The following is a 20,858-nucleotide window of genomic DNA, read 5'->3' as shown; positions in this document are numbered from 1 at the left end:
TATACATATATTACAAATATTTTTTTTTCATAAAGACACATATGTCATCAGCAGAAGATTGCGGTCGCGTGAGTTATAGTTGCCTGCACTAACTATAACGGGGGAATTTCATTGGTTTTTTATCAGTAAAATTTCCGCTAACTATAACATGTGTGAAACCTATGGTTTTTTCAGTGAATTTGCAAGGTTTTTTAAATGCTAATTCCTAACTATAACGTGTGTGAAACCTATGGTTTTTTCAGTGAATTTGTACGGTTTTTTAAATGCTAAGTTACTTTACGCCATTCGTGGCGTGCGCGCCCACTTAACGCAGTTCGTTCCGTGCGCGCACGGTGCGCTTCGCGCACCGCGCGCCCACTTTACGCAGTTAGTGCCGTGCACGCACGGTGGGCACGCGGTGCGATGACAAAGCAAGAAAGCACGTCAACAAATCTGTTTCTGCTTTCCTCCGTGACTATGGTATGGGTGCCATTTACCACAACAACTTGCGTTATGACATGCAAGACATTTATAGAGGAGATGGTGTGCACTTCAATGATGAAGGGAACAGAGTCTTCCTCTTGAACCTTAGACTCTGCATCGGTACTTACTTGTAGGTACCACTAAAAAATCATTTCATAAACACAACGGCTCTTTTTAGAGCCCCCTAATATCTAAACACTTAAATCTGATTTTCATTTTTTTTTTTTTTCCTACCGTACGCTTACCGTAAGCTTACCGTACGCGTACCCCGTGATTTTTTTTAAAATCAATAAATGTTTTTTTTGTACTTTTCTGTCCTTCTTTGACCCCCTTACAAATGTTAGGGGGTCTGTAACTCTCCTCATTGCCCCCTTTCCTTGTTTTCACTCTTTTTTTTCAGAGTGAAATACACAAAATGGCGGCCGCCGCTTCCTGGTTTCGGCCGATTCGAATGTTTACTAAGATCTAAGAGCCAATCAGAATCGCGCTCGCGCACGCCACCGTACGCTTACCGTAAGCGTACGGTAAGCGTACCGTAAGCGGGCTCAGATATATATATTGATTTAAAGGCTATTTTCTCAGAATCTACTGAACAGATTTACACCAAACCTACAAAAGGCACTTCCTTGACCTAGGGACTACCTCTCTGCCAAATTTTGAGTAATTCTGTTCAGCCGTTCGGGCTGTAGCTCGTTCTAAAGGTCCTATGGAAAAATGCATGGGAAAAACGCGTTTTGGGACCCCCCTTTTATCTCAGCCCCCGCTTGACGGATCCCCCCGAGACTTTCAGGGTAGGAGCGGAGCGTAGCGCCCCACCTATTTTGAGAAATTCGCGAGGATTCGTCGACCGGCGCCAAAGTTATTCAAAATAGAATGTTGAGGTTTTCCTATGGAAACGTGGTCCTAACTATAACTACCTACTGGCGACCGCCAGTAGGTAATATATATATATATATATATATATATATATATATATATATATATATAATATACCAATGGCCCTGAAGCATCGGGAGGGCTCACAACAGCGTTCTGTGTGGCGGGTGCATCCTAATAAGGCGGGCGGGACCAACGCATCCTATACGGCGGACGGTCACAGCTCCGCAGGGACGGCGGGCTGACGAAAGTCCGCCTGCCCTCCTACTAGGCCCCTTGATGTTTACAAATGTTCGATCATGGTTAATCCAACATTTTTTTTTATCAAATTGATTATCCCAACACTTGATTAAAATCACGGGGTACAGTATTTGCCCTTTGGTTGTTGTCAAGGTATAAATAACTTAAAACAGATTGGAGTCAGCAAGCTATAAATAGCTATCAACCACTGTTATGATGCATTGCCGTTCACAATAACAATTAAAACTCATTATTTATGGTACCGCAAGCTTGTTAAAACCTAATTACACAGTTCATGTAAAAAACATCTAGTGCAACAATTGTCAGCTGCGGTTATTAAATAGTTTCGTTTATGTAAACTGCATGCATATTTAGTGCTGGTGCAAATACAATGGTCTATTTAGAATTGTAAACATTCATGTTGTAATCTTCATGACTACATAAAGTGCTAGTGCAAATAAAGTTTCTCAAATTACACCAAAGTCAAAGAAGCTAAAAAAAAAAAGTGTTTAAAACTGTGAATTGGAGGGGAGGGGGGGGGAATTTTAGTTCGATGATTGCTTTGGTACATTATGTATTTAAATGGTCTGTTGCATTTATTTATCAGTTGCCATATTATTTTGTGTTGTGAACCCCATAGTCTAATTTACAGACATGTATAAAGATCTTCTGTGGCGTTTAGTCTCCCTGGGTGCTTCGAATCCTAAGATAGGGGTGGGTGTGGCGGGGGGGGGGTATATATATCTCCACTTTCGCTTGGTTACAACCACCGCAGCTCCAAATCAAAGGGCGCGTTGTCCGCCCGGATCATCCAAGCTTGATCCGTATGAATTCTCTAAACTGCCGTTACCGAGGTAAAGGATGACGACGCCATTGTGTAACTTTACAATACAGAATTGATTACTGTGTTGTAAAGTTACGCAATGAAATTGAAACAAAGAAAAAAGGAATGTGTATTAAGACGTCAATAATAATGGTTTTGAATTGATGCGATATATACAATACATACACATAAATTTGGTTGAAAATCGAGTAATAGACAATATGTTGGACTATTTGGGGCAAATGCCCATATTTATAGAGTTGTCTTACCATACAGCATTATTAAGAGTTATATTTTGATACGCATCACACACTTCCGTTCATATTTTAATTTCTGAGTTTTTTAATTTGAGCTCATAAATGTATGCGTAATTTGTATCAATGAAATCAGTAATTCAATTCCTGATTTTTAATGCGGAATAATGTGCCTTCAAGCAGGAATTCATGTTTGTAATGAAGAACTACTAGTCTGTTGTCTTATACACTGCATTTGTAGTCTTTGCACATGTGACGTAATTGGTGCTTCAAAATGGTGGAAAACTGTACTGTAAACTGTTGGTGAACAAGCCTGCAGGACAGGCGAAACGGGTCCAGCAGCTGATTATTAAAATCGTTTATTGTGCCAAGACACGGCGTTGTCATCCTTTACCTCGGTAACGGAAGTTTAGAGAATATATATATATATATATATATATATATATATACACATATACATATATACATATACATACACACCCACACACACCCACACACACGTATTTGTTAAATTGTTATATAATTTTAAAATTATAAAATGCATTAAAATTGTTTAATAATTGTTTTAACGTAAATATATATATTATTATATTATATATATATAGTACATCTATATTTATGGGAAACAAATTCCATTTTTTTGTACTTGCCCTTATAAGTATAGGACGTAGATATTTTTGACATCGATATTTTGATCACAATATTTTTGTATGGGGATATTTGGAGTGTCCATATTTTGCCAGTGTACCATGTACCACTGATTCAACACAATAAATCATACATGGCTCAATCCCAAGTGTCCTGGAGAAGTTAGATATAACATTTGAAAAAGGGGATGCAATATCACTATCCTGTTACCTATACATGATTTTTGGTGCAACATCTAGTGGAGGCATGGTCAATGGTATGTTCTGCAGCTAATTACTGAGAAGGCTGAAGGTAAAGGAATGGGAAGGAAGAGGATAAACTTGGTGATTTAGATGGCAAACATTTGGGCTACACAGTTTATACCCGTGTTGTCAGAGTTGGTATGGTTGTGGTGTGAGATAGTTTTTCATTTTGAGAATAGTGTGAATGCTTCCAAGGCACAGAAGGGAACATTGATGATTTTTTGTTTCCTGTGTGAGGAGGTGATGGAGGGTTCTATGGTGAAGAAAACTGAACCAGTGCCAGATTTAGAGTGGTGCAACTGAAGAGAGACCCAGCATCGAGGGGCACTGTATTTTGAAATATCTTACGGGATTAAAAGCACTTTCTGTAAAGTTTTGTGTGCGCCCAGGTATTTCCAGGTAGTAATAAAAATATCAAAATTACTCTGGTGATTAATGTACCTACTGGAGAGATTGGAGTCTAATCTAGCAGTTTTGTCTCATTCTATAGTATCCCAGAATGTTAATGTTTGTGCTTCAAAGCATGTGTAACTTGCAGTTCACAGAATTGTATTTTATATAGATAGCTCAGTGGGTTACCACTTTTGTCATAGAGATTCTTTTGCTATTTACTGTTTGTAATTTACAATTGTCCTTATATAGCACAGTGAGCTATGAACTGGCATCAAAGAGTTGCATGCAAACTGCAAGGCATTGGTTTAAAACCTTATGTTTTTTACCCAGTGTGTCGCTGATAAAAAGGTTTATTTAGGTAGAAATAAATTCTAATTAGTAACGCCAAACACTGATTTACATTTCAAATCCAGAGTTTGTGCTTTTCCAGACCAAGCACCCTTAAAATATACTGCCTGCCAATGTATATGACACTTCATTCCTACACCTTACAGTCCTTGTTTGCTAATGCAACATTTCCAATATAGACGCCTCGGCATTCGTGCGCTGTATACAATTTTACTTACTTGATTTACACACTTGCACGATTAATTATCCCTGTATAATGTGTGTGCGACAAAGACTTCTAACACCATGTATTGGTATGAGTATCGCCATAAAAGAAATTAAATATGTGTCAGAGAGGACCAAGGAGAGAAAAGGGGGATCCTTGGAGGGTCTTAGTGAGGGAATCTGTGGTAAAGATCATTGGGGGCACCAACAAAATTGACGCATCGGGGGCACGAAGGGCTTAAACCTGCCCTGAACTGCACTGTGGTCTCATCATGGGAATTGATAAGAAACAGAACATGAGATTAAGCGTCTTTTTGACAGGGTTGAACGTCTCTCCATTTTGGTGCTTGGGGACAGTGAGGCGTTAGGGGAGTTCCATGTTTTCAAGGAGGGAAGAATAGGAACTTGGGCTATATGGAGTTGAACAGGTCAGAGAGGTATTCTGTGAGATACGCTGGTCGTAGATGGCAGAAGATGAGTATTCAGATCAGAATTAATTTTACAATTAGCTTGCAGTGGAAGCAGACTAACCACACTTGAAGCCTTACATGATATGGTGCCACTTTAAATAACAGTTTCACAAATAACAGTCACAAATCTACAAATAAGAAAGCCATTCAGTCACAAAACGTGGGCATTTTAAAATAATCTGAAAACAATGTGACTCTAAAAAAGCATAAAGAATTATTGTTAGTAAGTTGCTAGTCTGACGGACTCTCATACTATCCCACTAATGTATCCCAATACTCCGTCTTCACAAGTAAAATTCCCACAAAGTTATTTGACATGATAATATTTAAACTCTTGTAGAACAAGTAGCTACATAAAACATGTAAACCTTTGGACAGCTTGATTAAGATAAATGTACATGAGCGGCATCATACTGTGTATTTGCGTCGATCACCTGCGTGATAATTCTGTGGGGAATACAAAACCGATATGCTTTCTTTCCTTCGACCCGCTATCCCCAGCCAATTGTTTGCTTCCACTCAAACTTCCATTTTACCTTGAGGGTCAGCTTTCTTGAAGGCATTTCCAGCATCCACAAAGTTAGTTGCTGCGTCATGCTTGCTCTGCACCTGAAGATGAAGTTGTGCCGCTTGGCAGAAGGCGTTCCCAGCCGCTAGAGAAATAAAATGACAAAATCGAAACACCATTAGCACAACATATATAGCAAAGCACTAGTGCTGTTAACAAAAAGGTCTAGAGGAACAACAACTATTTAGCTTTCCATCACATTTACAGGTTTCCCATTTCAGTAAAGCACCAGTGAATCCAGTGAACAGTTACACCAGTTAAGTTGAATAATATCTTAAATAAAACATAAGCAGTTTCATCTACAGGGGCGATAAAATTTGAAGGTGCAATAATGCAAACATATAAAGAATAAAGCGTGTTTGAATACAAACTATTACACAACTATGTAATTCTAGATGCCAGCGCTACTTACTAGTAATTTTAGCATTCAGTCTTAGAAATTTTGATCTGCCTCGGTGTAGGATCCCAAAACACTCCAATAAATTTAACTTTTGTTTTTATTCAAATATTTATTTACATACGAATTCTGGAATCTTTTCTTTCAATCTTACTCCTTTGAAGCACCTAACTGAACTATCAGAGGGAGATATGATTCCATGTCATAACATTTTCCAAAATATCTTTTACAAAAATAGGACCTCAAAAACATCTTTATAATAACATAATTTTGCTATGTAGCATATTATTTTGACCAAAACATTTTCAAAATGGTGTAATTTATTTATTTTTTCTATTGTATATCGATGAATAGAGTTATTCTCATTTTTCACGTTCTTGATGGGTAAACCAACTCCAAACGCCCACATTTTTTTTTATCCCCCTCTCATTTATAGGTATCCTTTTAATTTTATTCATTTATCCTTACATATAAATTTAGCATTCCAAAACCTTTGCAAACATTTCTTTAGTGAAAATGTAAAACAATCCTACTTTTGTAATAGTTAAAGATTACAAATATATATTTTAAAGATTTTTTTTGTGCGTCATAGAATAACATTATTAATTTGGTCTAAAATGTTATGGAAAATCTGTGCTATTATAAGAGTGGTTTTTGAAAATACATTTTTGCAACAGATGTTTTAGAAAACAATGTTATCAGTTTTTAACCATTAAGCTGGCCTCAGTTTTTAACCTGGACAGGCTTACAGTGGAAAAAAATACAGTGGGATGGCTTAGTCATCCCGCAGCCTTAAAGATGCAGAGACCACAGTTCATGCTGTAAAAGTCAATTCAGTTCATCTTTAAACACTGCATTTTGAGAATCCCTGAACACTGCACTTGTACACTACCAGTTTTTTATGCCCCCATCCCAAAGTCAGAATTGTGTTAAACAACTAAAGGTAACGTTTTCTACTCATAGTTGTTTTGAGACATTTTCAGCACTTTTATTCGTGTCAGAAATGGCTGCACTAGGTTCGAAGAGTGTCCTACCAGAAAAAGAAAGGGAAAGGATTGTCCCAACCAGGCTTCAGAAGCTACTGCTGGAGCTATAGCGCAAAAGGAAACAAGCATTGACAAAGCCACTAGGTTTGATGTTGGCAGCCAGGTTCTTACATTTCTCTATGTTATTTGTAATGATTTGATAAATCGTTATTTTAAATAAATAGAAGGGGGTTTCATAGATTGAGAGGGTTTGAAAGATAGCTAAATAGACGGAAAGGTAGAGAGGCTTTCAAAGAAAACTTTAACAGATAGAAAGCTAGAGAGGATTTCAAAAGTAGCTTAATAGATAGCATGGTAGAGAAGGTTGCAAAGACAGCTAAATAGAAAGGTAGAGAGGGTGGCAAAGATAGATAAATAAATAGAGTAGGGTTTCAAAGACTGATTGGTAGATGGGGTTGCAAAGATAGCTAAATAAATAGATGAGGGTTTCAAAGATAGAAAGAGTTACAAACATAGATGAATCGGTAGAGAGGATAGCAAAGAAAGATAGATATAGAAGGAGATAGATATAGTAGCACTTCATAGCATGCATACTAAAAGTTGACAAATTAACAAAGAACAATTTCAAATTGACAATCTTGTATGCTGTAAAATAGCAGCAGGCAAATAAAAATGGCCTCGCCAAAATGTAGTTTACAACAGCATTTAGCAACAGACAGGAACCAATAAAGTTGGAATATGTCTAGTGCTACATCAAAAACAACATGAAAAGATGTTAGAAATGGCTGTGCTATCACATGAGATCTAAAAACAGAACGGAAAGGCAACACTAACATAATAATTAAGTAACAACAAACACTGGCACTGAAAATAATGACTTTGTGTTTGGATGAGCTCTCTGTGAAAGGACATAAATGCCATCACTCACAAAGAAGCTAACCAGCGGCTGAAGTAGGCTGACCCACTGCCTCATGGTTGCATTCTGTAGTGGGCTGAAGAAAATTGCGAATGACACACCATCAGACCAATGGATGAAGAGAGTGGTCTGAAACCCCTATAAGTATATTATACATATAATTTTCATAAAATCAAAAAAAGTTATGGCTAATGCCAGATCTAATATCTGGGGGACATTCTGCCTTCACCTCTACAGAGAGTCTCCCGTTTAGTTATAAACACATTAAAAAAATGTTTCTCTAGTGGACATTTTCAGTGATCTTACCAGGAGGCGTTCATGAACTTAAATCAAGATTCCATAATGGAAAGCGCTTGTTCTTTTTAAACTTAATACACGGTTTACCAGACTTGAATATTACAAAGCAGGAATATTTGTGATGCCAGCTAAAGAATTGGATTTATAGAAGAACACCAGTACTCCTTATTCCTTATCCTTACTCCTGTCTCTCTCCCAAGGTGCACCATTCTTCAGATTATATAAATGGCCGGAGTCGGTCCGGTATCGGTCAGGAACTGTAACCGTATGACTTATTGTCCTCGGTTACAGATCTGCAAGTAGGATGCGACCGAACCCTGTTCGGCCGCATGCCTATACCTTTCAATGAGAGCATGCATTCCGAACGGAATGCATGCTCTCCTTGCAAGAGCAGGGGTGCCTGCCACCGGGTGCAGGGATCAACAGGGGGGCACCATAGGTGCTCCCTACCCCTAGGCCGCAAATTTGGCAGCCACGCACCCATGGTGGCCCTGCTGGGGGCCTCCAGAGACAGTTTCCCACTGCCTTTTTGTGCCGGAAAGACCGGCACAAAAAGGCAGTGGGAAACTGCCATCGTACTCCCTAGGCCAGTAAGAGTCGGCCAGGGGAGTACTGAAGGGTTTCCGGAGGGCGGACGGGCTCTCCGAGCCCGTCGTAAGCCATCCGGAAAACCGAGTCGGTTTCCTTTCCGACCGAGCCCATCAGCATGGCTTGGTCGGAAAGGAACCCGAACAGCACATTCCGATGCGGCAGGAGGGTTCCGACCGACGGTCGTAGCCCTTCCTGCCCATATTGGAATCGGCCTCAAAGTCGGAACAAGAACATTTACCACAAAAACGTGTGTGCTAAGCCCACTGCAGTACCTTGTAATTAAGGTAAGAGTAGGTCTTAAGACTGGCAAAAATATACTAAACTCCCAACGTTCATTTCTAAAAAACCTTTCATTAACATGCATGAAAATCACATTCACTGTACCAGAACAGAGATTTTAAAGTAGCCATTATATCATTTGAGCATTTACAGTCCAACTTTGCAAGCAAATTTAGAGAAATGAACACAGACATAGAAGATAAATGAAATGGATTAGAAACCTGCTGTGTCAAAAGCCGAAGACATTCATATACAACCATTTAATGCACATATAGTACAAAAATGTTTTTTTTTAACAAACAATGTTTCGTGAAAAAGGCATACATTTCCTATTGCACTCTGTGACAACTATGGTAGAACTGAGGCTTATTACGTACCGCTCCAATTCTTGGCCATTTTAAACATGTTGGCAGCTCTGGCATACATTTCACATGCCTCCTCCACTTTGGACGACCCCCTAAAAACAACAGATACAACAGTGTTTAGGAAAACACAAACAAGGCAAAAAGGTACCAATATTTTTAACCATTATGAGACAAACACGTTTTACCATAACTTAAAATGAACTTAGGAGGATAAGAATCACCTTTTCTGTAGGGTAAACACTTGAAATTGCTTGGAGTGTCTAACAGTAGAGAACATAACCAACAGGCAGCTTATTAAACGAACGTCTCCCAAGACAGTAAAGAGGTGCATTAACTTAAAGTATCTATTTTTATGAGTAACCTGCAAGGTGGATTTCCATGACTATCAAGCTTACAGGTAACAGGTGCTAAGAATTACCATCAGATCTAGGATTGGGAAATTAAACAGGAAACATTTCGAATTCTTCAAAGTTTACCATCACCATACAAACACAGCATATATTAGATTTTTTTGGCTGGGTGATGAGTTGAGCATAATAGTAGGCTATTGACATTTAAAGCGTGTAGAATATACGGGATAAAAAATTCCGGTCATGGTAAGTTTTTGACAAAGCAAAGTAGAAACAGTGTGAAGCCAGCTGTCAGACAATCTGTCTCTAGGCTGCTCAAAAATAACACAAGCTTTAATTCAGCCATTTATCGGGTACATAACAGAAGGTGCCACTTATAAGTGCCAATTTCCATCCACAGTGAGACACTGGTAAAGCCAAACATTATGAACATACACGAATGTCAACCTGTGTTGAAAGCTCTTACAATGTATCACAGATCCCTGAATGAAAATGCTAAAGACCAGATAGGACAATGTTTCATGCATACTTCAAGACATGTCTCGAATATCAAACAGGATTTCAAACTTTCCGTCATTAGCAAAATTTTCAAAAAACTGTCTGTGTGTTGATTCATTGATCCTCACGTTAATTTTTCTTAACCTAACAGTCTGTGCAGAACAAGATGAATAGTCAAAAAATGATTAAGCAGAAATATAGATTAAAACACAGTTTACTGCAATTTTATCACCTGCTTGGTGTGAGCCATTATAAATGCAAAAGTATTACTCCATGAAGCCATTTGGACAACGTGGCAGAACAGAAACAAGCATTAAAAATGCAATAGGTCTCGCCTTTGATTAATTTAAACCCCATTAGCTTTGCTATACAATACCATTAGCAAAGCAAATGGCTTTAGCTTAATCAAAGGCACGACCTATTGCATTTTCAATGCTTGTTGCTGGTGCGGCTGGTGAAAGCTTAACGCAGATTAAGTCCGATAGAAAGGTGAGGCATTCAAATCACAGCGCAGCCAGTTCTGCTGCGCATGTTGTGTGTGAGGGTAGCTCTTGTCACTGCTTCCTGTACAGTGCTGCAAGGTGCAAATCACTCACTATACCTTTTCACAAGGGCCGGAGATTCCACGCACTGCCCACTCTGTATTTGTGCCGGGAACCTCGAAAAGCTGGTGACTTTAAAAAACCTTTTATTTGCATCTTACTAGCACTTACGAAAAGCTCTTCGCTTTACAAAATCCAGGACGCTTGGCTTTGCTAAAGCTTGCTCTATTAGTTGGCGACTGTTGTGTCGCCCACTGCGTGTTGTGGGGGGCTGGGGATGGAGGTGAATTAACAAATTTCGCTGAATACTGCACGTTCCAGTGAGCGATCCCGGAGTCAGACTTCGATTTAAATGAACTGGTCGTGGTGGGTGGTTAGTATGCCGTGGTCACAGAAGAATAAACAGGGGCACACAATTTAATAAAATAATTAATGCCGCTATTTAAAGTGGCCGAGAAGGCCCAGCCTTGTGCGTCTGCCGATCTCGTATGGTTCTCTCCTGATCGCGGGAGGGAGCGGGGCACAGGGACAGCACCTGAGGAGAACGGAGCCTCGCTAAAAGCTCGACGACGCTTGCCTCCGCGGTCCGGTGCTGCGGAACCACCACCAACCGCACTATGGACGGCAGGTCTGGAATGCTGAACCCACCTAGGGGTGCCGGGTACTCTGGTGTAGCCGGGCATGGAAGAGTCACTGAACCCCCCCCCCCCCCGCCCCCCCACTCATCTCCTAATGAATGGGGAACGTCACGTGTGGCGTAGAAGACATAAACATTACACCCTCACACACACACTCCTCACAGTGTGAATCACAGGTAGAAGGCGGGCGTGCGGGTAGGGTATAAGTTAACTCCCGTTTCTCCAACTTGCAATGCGCCAATATTTACTGTGACCTACACATCAAGAGCTCGATTCCTGGCGTGGCCTAATCGGCATCCCATCCTTCCGAAGTCGGTGCATAGAGTACCATTAAATGTAGGATTCAGAATTTACTCGGGGCTGTGTACAGTGTCCAGAAATATCTTGCCTCATGGCACAGACATGAGGAGGAGGGGGGGGCGGGTACGCCTCCTCGCTGAGCAGCCCCCCAAACCCCACTAAGGCTGCAACAGGCAGCGTCTGCCTTGATTGTCATTCGTGTTGCGCTGCTGCTGCAGGACCTGAGCCTATGAATTTGTCCCATTATGGCACCACACCCCACCCTTACCACAACAGAGTATGCATGCATAAATGAATACACAAAACAACTTTTGTTTGGGAAAAATAATGCTGCAGGTTTATTCCATACAAAAGTATGCAATATGGTGGGTTATCTTACGGCGATCCAAGGGCAGGCAGCTGTACCAACCTATGCTGCCCTGCCCGCCTGATGAGCCATGCACTGTGGAGAAACCAATCAGCGCTACCCTTATGGGGGGTGATCCCCTTACTGGATCACGGGTGATCCCCTTACTGGATCACATGACACATTGGTCCCTTATTACTCACACCCCTTTAAGGGCGGAGCGTAGCAAGGCAAACCCCCGGTTGTTCAGGCCCACAACCGCCCGAAGGACTAACGGGGCGTCGACGTAGTTGTTCCAGGACCCTCCACACGAGGTTCCTGTGATTTAGCTCTGGCACCCCTATTGTGCTCTTGCAGAGGTAACCTTTCTGTACCCATATGCTTCCAGATCGCCCTGTAACTCCGCCACAGCTCTGGAGGCGGCCACCGTCACCTAAAGAGCCCCCCCACCAAAACAGTTCCTTTCTCACTGCCACCTGCAACTTCATGGGCCATCTTCATGTCCAGTAGGAACAGATCCAAGCCCACCTGTGCCAAGTGCACCCCAACTTTGTCAAAATAAGCTTTGGTGTTCGCCCGGCATGACTCATGCCTGATGAAGCCAAAGCCCCTTGCCCTGCGAATTTGCGCATGAAGCGGTGTATGCTTCTCTGGGAATGGACCAGTGCCTCGCATGCCCTGCAAGGATGTGATGGCCTCCCAGGAGCGGGCTCTACTCTTAAACATCGCTATCTTCCTTCAAGCTGAAGTGGCTCTCACCTCCTGAACCCTGTAGTTGCATCTGTTCTAGCCTTTTGTGCACCCTATCACCTGGTTCAATGGAACCGCAGCACACTTGTTTATAGGACCGCTTCCACAGCCAGCCTATATACTTGGCTATGTGAACGGGGCACTTCGTGCATCGCTGCAGCGACCCGTAACCCGACCTGGGAGCAGAGTGCACCTCTTAGTTGAAGTTGACCCGACATGTGCACAGACCTTCTCTATTAATAATCCATGGCGAACAAAACTGTTTTTCGCCTAGCGCACACTATAGTAGTCACAACAACAATTTGGAGAGAACTTCCGCCTACTACCAGACTTGCTTAACTAACGCTCTATCACAGATGCCCACGTACCGGCTAACCGGCTGTGACCCTTGATGCTCTATAGGTCTTGCCCCCACTATATTTATGCAGTTTCCTGCAATGTACCCTTCTGCCCCTGTATGGGTGAGAAAACACCTGCAACATTGCAAATCCCACTGCACTCACATTCTCAGGCAGACCGGTTGGGGGAGAGGGGTCCTTAGAATTGGCTCTGCCACATTGCCTGGCCTCCTATCCTGCAAGCACCTTTGTCTGACAGCAGACTTTCTGCTGTGTTGCCTGTGCATTGTCCGCACCCTGGCGCGAGACGTCCCGTTCTATACCTCTGTTAAAGACTGCCTTCAGTGAGGCAGGAGTGAACGGTTGTATGTTGGGCATTTGGCCATAAGAACCTTGGTTTGCTTTGGCAGGGAACAAATTGTTGCATCTGTCACGCTCTAAATAGTGGCAATGTGCAGTTCTGTTGCATTCTACACTATAGGGTGGGACTACATACCCCACGGGACCACGGAGTCGTGTGTATATTACCAGTGATACTATTAGAATCTAAGGTTCCCAGTGTCAATTGATGACTATCCCGCCATGGACTATGTGACATTAAGCAAGGGAGCCTTTGTGTACTTGCCATTATACCTCCTGTTGTACGGTAATTTGCCTTTACAGTTTAATCTGTGGTATTCGCCCCCAGACTTCCCAGGCTGCATACTGCTGGCCATGTGTGTAGCTGCTGGCGTAATAAGGGAATCTCCCATTGCAACTTGCAATGAAACAATGCCCGCTTGAATGTGCTATGTTGTAAGCGATCAAGTGATAACATCTCTTCCCCTTCAAAAGATACCACAAACCGCACCAGTCATTAGAACCTTAAGCAGCACACAATTTTCACCTGGGCATACCTCTAACTGAGAATGGCTCTGCACCGCAGTAAGGCCAGAGACACACATTTCTTAAACATATTCACTGGGTTTGCCACTTGGCACCCTTCTGGGTGGTGATACGGAACCTACACCCAGCATAAGCTGAAAGTCTTGGGTTGCCATCATACCACCTGTGTTCCTTGAATCACCCCCATTTCCTCGCCGCAATAGTCACACTGGTAAGTGGGCAATCAATTCACCATCCCTCCTTTCCTGCCAGACTGGTGCCTGTTCAGTTTTATCTGTGGTGACTGCACCCAGACTTCCCATGCAGCTTTACTGCTAAAATTGTGAGCAGTTGCTGACATTGAGGGTACCCACGCTTGCAACTACAGTGATTATTTAAATTATTATGATACTGAGTGTCTGGTTGAACTATGCACAGGTAATTGACACTCTCCCACGTGTAGTTGCTGAGAAACGTTTGAACTAGTCCATCAAATTCAGCCAGCCACCCCCTAGGTGGAGACTTGCACTCCCAAACTTCTGCTAGTGTAAACCCCGGTCACACCTCCTGTTCAGTAGAATTTAGTAAATCACGACACTGCCAACCCCAGGGGCCTAATGCTGGGCTGTGTATATGCGGCCCCAGATGACCTTAAACAATTGGTTTGGAGTGGATGGGTGTTAACATAGACTGGTTGAAGTGCAATACTTTTGACAATCACTCCTGACAAGAAGTGCCAATGCAGGTAGAAGTAAGAGTTATCAGGCCCGCCTTACTTCCTTTCCCAGTTATCTGTGTATAGTGCTTGTTGTAGCATGACGCTTGTGTATTTTTGGAGTGCAAGTGTTCCCGTAGGCATTCTGCCGTTGCAAGAGGTAACAACTTATTTGGGACACAGGTCAAAAAGATAACCCGTGGGGCAGACAAGTCTGTTGGAACCGGCGGTGAACAATATGCGCAAGTCCCCGCCCCTGTCTGGATATTGGGAATTCCAAATGGTCCATAACACCTTGTCATTATTTGTGCTCTAACGCCGTGTTTACCAAACTTTTTGCATCGCAGTCTACTTGTTGGATGACACCTACCACAACCCGCCTGCTGCCCTGGCTAAAGTGCGGGTGAATATGTCTTAACAGAGGCTACCTGTAACCTGCCCTTGTTTGCAGAGGGCACATTTTAGCTGCATCTACCATACATAATAAGACACAACAATATTGCGAGCCCAATTCCCACACAACTAATATTAAAACATAGTCCACCAGGGGCCGAAGCCTTGCCTTTGCCCTCTGTGGTGTGACTTGGATTGCTCAGACAGAGCGACATGAGGTCACACATTCATGTGTACCCGTTCTTCTTGTGCTTCACCTTCCTTGGGGGTTAGTATGCTCCACGCCTGTTTGCTCGGAATTAGGGATGGTCCCTCGAGGGGTGAAAGGTCAGGGCCTTATCCCTGAAGCTTGTCCATCCAGAATTCTCCAGGAAATCTACAGCATAGCTTTGTAAAGCTTTTCCTGGTTCCACTATTAATTATGGTCGATAGGCTCTCCCCCAGTTTGAACAAACATCTTAGCTAATCGTACGCCTGCCTAATTCCCAGGGCTGACTGGTTTAATGCTTTACAAATGAAATTGCCCAACCAAATGAGGCCTTGCACTGAAACTTTACTTGGTTGTCTCAAGTTTCTTTTAGAGCTAGAAACGCCCCCCAAGTGTACATGGTAACTGTTTCTATATGGTGCCAGCAGATGTTGCTCCTAAAGGCCCTTGTAGCCAATTGCACTATGCAGTCTCAACAACATTTCGCAGCACCTCTTTTTGCGTTGTAATTGCCCAGAGTAAGTGTAAAATTATACTTTCCCACCAAAGGGCTGGTAACCGGAGGCAAAGAAAGACAGAACCTGGGCATAACCTCCCGGTTTCCTACAGTAAAACAATAATTATCTTGCACCAGTATCAAATGTGCCACATGCATCCCTGACCTATCATCTGTTGCTATGCAGATGTCATCAAATTCAATGACATAGGCGACTTATCAACCAGTTCTTGCGCCATGGTGGGCAACAAAATTACATGTGCCGGGATTTCTCCACTAGTACCTATGATGCTGAACCTGGACTTGTAAGGCACACATGAGTTTCGACGATCGTCCCAATGCTAGTCGCCATATTTCCAACTTATCAATATCGTCTGACTTACTGAGGGCACTACGAGGACTCGTGGGACGGAATAACGGTCTGAAGCATTAGTGCCAATTAAGAAACCGCCAGGAAACATCGACATCATGCCAATGGGGCCACTTCCCTGAAAACCGGCCCCAATCCAGTACCCCCCATAATACTGCAACCCAGACGTACACCCGGGACGCCAACATGCGACTCTGGTAAAGGTGAAAGAACGTGCGAATTACATCCCTGCAACCCAGGCATAATACTAAGTTAGAACCGCAGATCAATATAGGCAAACAAAAGGACCGCTGAACACAGCTGTGCCACATCCAAGAAGAACCATCTACGGTTTAAAGCCCACTGAGGGGAGAAGTACAGTTCCCGCGTACTTCGAAACCACAACACTAAAGAGGAGGTACACCTCTCTGGAGTGCCCCACCTTGGCCTCCAGACATGCACGAGTGCTAGGGGCGGTGAGGGCAGAAAAACAATGACCAACTGATGCCCCGGGTGGGCGTGCATCCCTAGTCTTGGTAGGAGCACACACGGCGTCCCTGGGAAAACCTGGCTCTACATAACCATAACAAACCGTGCCCATCGCGCCTTGCTGATGCGCGCACGTCACATGCTCCGCACAGCCCCCAGCGCTGAGGTGTGGGCATACTCCGTGCTCCTGGAGTGTGTCTGTGCAATGTCAGTAACCTTCCTCAAAGTGGGCATGAAAGAACTGAACTGTATCAATAAAAAGCCCTTCCAACAGGTGCCCCCAATAATTTTGGCCGAGGGCGGCTGGTAGTACTACCACATGTGCGATTGATAACAAGTAACTGCACTCTTGACCACAACCTTCAGGATGCCGTGTTTTAAACGCCTCAGAGCCCCCCACGCGTGCTGAAGAAGGCCTTGCCTGGTATTTTGCCGCTACGTCATTGCATCCCTATATTTACTACAAAAGGAGCACTACACCTACAACAAGCCCATCCATTGGCATAGTCAATACTTCTATTTGTATAAGGTAAATAGGCCACAATTATAGCTCAGTTGCATAGCCAAACTAGAGCTAGCCGCCTCCATCCATAGCTGCCAAGGTTTCAGATTGCTGTGTGTGACATTTTCATAATTTCAGCGCCACTGTGAGTGACATACAAAGACTATAAATGACACTTTCTTGGGAGCAAAATCAATCAATGATACGGCGCATATCCAACCTACCCATGCACATTTCAGAAAAAGGTTAGGGCAGCGGGACCTGTGATGCAATCTGCCGGTATAGTTCGAATTCTCTCGATGGCTCCAACAGTTAACCCTATAATGGGAAAGAACTCCCACTCGGTCTGTACCCCTACCTGTATTTGCATTGAGTGGTCCTATAACAAATTTTAACAAATTGTGTGCATGTGTGACGGCGTCTGCGAAGCATGGTTCATGTCGTGGCTGCTCAAACACGTGCAGTAAACTGTGCTGACATCGACACTGTGGGACTATTTTTAAATAGACATGCTCATCTTTGGCCTAATATTAGTCAAACAGTGCAGCACACGACAACGGAAATTAATTCCACCATATCTCCATTTCTTTCAGGCTTAGTGATGGTACAACATAGCCACAGTGCCAACCGGTGGCGTACCATATGCAACATGGGCAAGCATAGAACTAGTGACTGTTTTATAATGTACTAGAAGCAACACATTCTATATTAGACCTTCAGTCAGCAAGGCATCCTTAAATGTGCATCACAAACTCCCTCTTATAAAGTATTGAATCTAGCCGCAGGTGGCGCTCAAGATCAGGCACCGCTGCCAATCACGTGGCAAAATGCCTCTCTTTTCCGGTCACCTGCCCAACTGCTGCCGGGAATGTTGCTCAAACAGCGTTTTCTTTTTTTCTTTTGTGCATCTTTTCTATGGCGTGGACTCGACCCAAAGGTATTGGAGCCCTGTACATGAGTACCGCATTTACATTACATATTCAGGCACGGGGAGATTAAGTGATTTGCCCAGGATCACAGGACGCGACCTCGAGGCTCGAACTCTGGTTTCCTGCACCAAAGTCGGCAGCTGCACATGAGCACCGTATTTACATTAAATATGCAGGGCACGGGGAGATTAAGTGATTTGCCCAAAATCGCAGGACTTGACCTCGAGGCTCGAACCCTGGTTTCCCACACCAAAGTCGGCGGCTGCACATGAGGACAGTATTTACCTAGCTATGAACAAGGAGCCCCGCCACACGGGTAGCGCCGCGTCGAGCTCTCAGCATGGTTCCTGAGGCCGGCTCCCATGTGCGGTTCATCGTCTAGCGGTCAGGCTCGCTGCGCTGCAGCTCGCTCAGCGTTGCATCGCCTCTGGAGCTTCCAATGCCCGATTATGCTTTTGCTGTGATTTTGATCCCCTAGAACCTGTCATGAAAACTGACACCTGCAGGTCTTTTTCTACCCACCAACTGATGACATGTATTAGAACAGTAACATTTCTTTTCACAGCAGGCAACGTGGTGAACATTTGCTGGAAGCAACAGCTGCGGTGACATTGTCTTTTTTATAGTAAACATGTCTCAGTGAACGGAAAATAACTTTACATTGCTTCGTTTCTAGGCAGCACTGGTATAATGACAATTACCGTACGTAACGCTCGTGTCAAACTGAAGGTCTTAAGCAGCACCAAACTTCCCACACAGGAGTCACACTTGCCTGGGGGTGGAGGTACATTGAAGAGCCCTGAGGTAGTAGGTGCCGACTGGCGCAGGAACTCTGACCCGGGTACCTGCCATTGAAGGAGCATCCCTTGAAGCTTGAACCATACCTGGGGAGCCCGCTGATCAGAGGTTGTCCCCAACCCTCAAACCCCGAGTCACAGCGCTGCCCCCTCGCAGCCCTGTGCAGCAGCTGCATCTGAGGCCGGGATGCGAGTGACCCGACCAGCCACGAGGCCGGGGACGGCTAAAAAAGGGGAGGGATATAGGTACGCAGTGCAACCAGGGAAGCAATACCGCGGCATGAAGGCTCCAGCCCTAAGCCACCCGCCTGATGCACAGCCCCCCAGGGGTAAAGTTGCAGTGTGGACATCGTGGGGTGCCGGACAGGGCCTTGCACCCCCTACGCTCACCCTATTACCTGTGACCCGCCAGCCTCCACCACACAACCCCGTTATCTTAAACGTAAATCTGGAGTCAAAGTCCAGCGCAAGGGCCCAGCTGGCCACTGTACTGGAGGAGGGGGTTCACGGCGCCCGCTACGCACCAACCTCCTGACCCGCGATACACGTTCAAGCATGGCACGCCGCTCCGAGACGGGAGCCTGGCCAGACTCCTGGCCCTCCAATGCCCCAGTGCACCAAGGGCCGGCCCGAAGCAGGATCTGCCCAAGGCCACATGCCATGACCAAGTGGCCTCACCTATGGCTGCCGGCCAGAGCGTGCCTGGAACACTCCCAACCCCCCCTCGCCCTCAGGCGGACAGAAGCCTAGGCGATGACCAGGCTAGGCAAACCTCTTAGTGGGGATGAAGGGGGGGGGGGGGGGGCTTTACTCACCGCACACTGCAGGCGATCTCGGCACGGGTCACAGCTGCACACACCCTCAAGACGGCGTGTCCGGCACAAAGAGGACGCCAAGATGGCCGGGGGAGGCATAAATACCTCCCCCTCCTCTACGTGCCGGAAGTGACGCGTCTGGCAAGGGGACTCCTCCTAGAGTCCCCCATTAATAGTGGGCGTGGGGAAGTGCCCAAATGGGACTAAGGGGGGCCGCCCGTTTAGGGTGGCCCCCTGCGGGGGCCGCGGGCAGCCGCAAACGGCGTCAAATAGTCAGAACACGCGGCTCAAATATTGCATAGGGGCAGCTAGGAATGGTGGGAGTGTGGACACCCCCACCCCAAAGTGAGCATAATCTATGAATGGTTCAAGAACAGAGGGGAGACGCGTGGGTAGAGAGCCCGACCAACCTTGCGGAAACGTGATAAACAGAGTAAGGCAGCCGGGGGCTCGGGGTGGAGCACTCTGCCTCGATGACACTAAACATCAATATACAGATTTACAGGATGCTGTCCGGTGAGAGATGTGGTCGGAGGGCGGAGACGGTCTCTGGAATACAAGAGCGCAGCTGGTGCCCTGGGAGCGCGGGAGATCAGCTGTTGCATCTGGAGGTGGAGCAAGCTTTCAGGGGCATTGGTGGACAGCATGGAGCCTGGGGGGAGAGGGCTCAGCCTTAACTTGCCCATGAACGGCGGCTGGAAGGGAGGTGGCACGTGGGGGGCCCGAGAGATGAGCACTGAGAATAAGGGGATAATGGTAAGAGGGCAGCCAAGAGCCTGGGGAGATAAAGTTCAGCACCAAGAGCAGGCGAGATTACAGGCGGAGAGAAGAGGCAAGCTTGCGGATAGAGTGCAGAGTCCGAGGGATGTGTCGCTGATGGGAGCATCGGGGACGTAGCCAAGCCTCTGTGGTGCAAGCCCCCCACCCATTCAGCCGAATGGTCAAATATGTGAGATGTGGGAGACCCAGGCACACTCGTCATTTTGCGTTACGCTGCTGGGGAGTATGCAAGGCTGCCCGGGGGGGTTGCGCAGCAGCCCTCCTTCAAAGGGCGGCCGCCTTAGTGCCACAGGAAGGCACTGGAGGCACCGGTCTAGTCCCTGGGCCACGGAGGACGTCCGGCTACCCACTTCCGGGAAAGGGGGAGGGGACAAGGGTATTTAGGCTGTCCCTGCACGAT

The 20,858-nt window shown here is 44.9% G+C and overlaps 1 protein-coding gene across 1 annotated transcript in view; it reads right to left on the bottom strand.

Annotated features, from left to right (window-relative positions):
- The window catches only part of NAPA (NSF attachment protein alpha), a 348,255-nt gene that overhangs the window by 258,325 nt on the left and 69,072 nt on the right, over positions 1-20,858 (bottom strand). Inside the window, exons 2-3 of the mRNA XM_085625252.1 lie at positions 9,372-9,451; positions 5,497-5,613 (exon numbers count right to left, since the gene is read on the bottom strand). Coding sequence (XP_085481378.1) covers positions 5,497-5,613; positions 9,372-9,451 — 197 coding nt within the window. The remainder of the gene's footprint in view (positions 1-5,496; positions 5,614-9,371; positions 9,452-20,858) is intronic.

This window comes from Triturus cristatus, chromosome 9 (assembly GCF_964204655.1).
Source record: "Triturus cristatus chromosome 9, aTriCri1.1, whole genome shotgun sequence".
NCBI lineage: Eukaryota > Metazoa > Chordata > Amphibia > Caudata > Salamandridae > Triturus > Triturus cristatus.
Note: the sequence above shows the minus strand (reverse complement) of the source record. Positions and strands in the feature narration are given on the sequence as shown.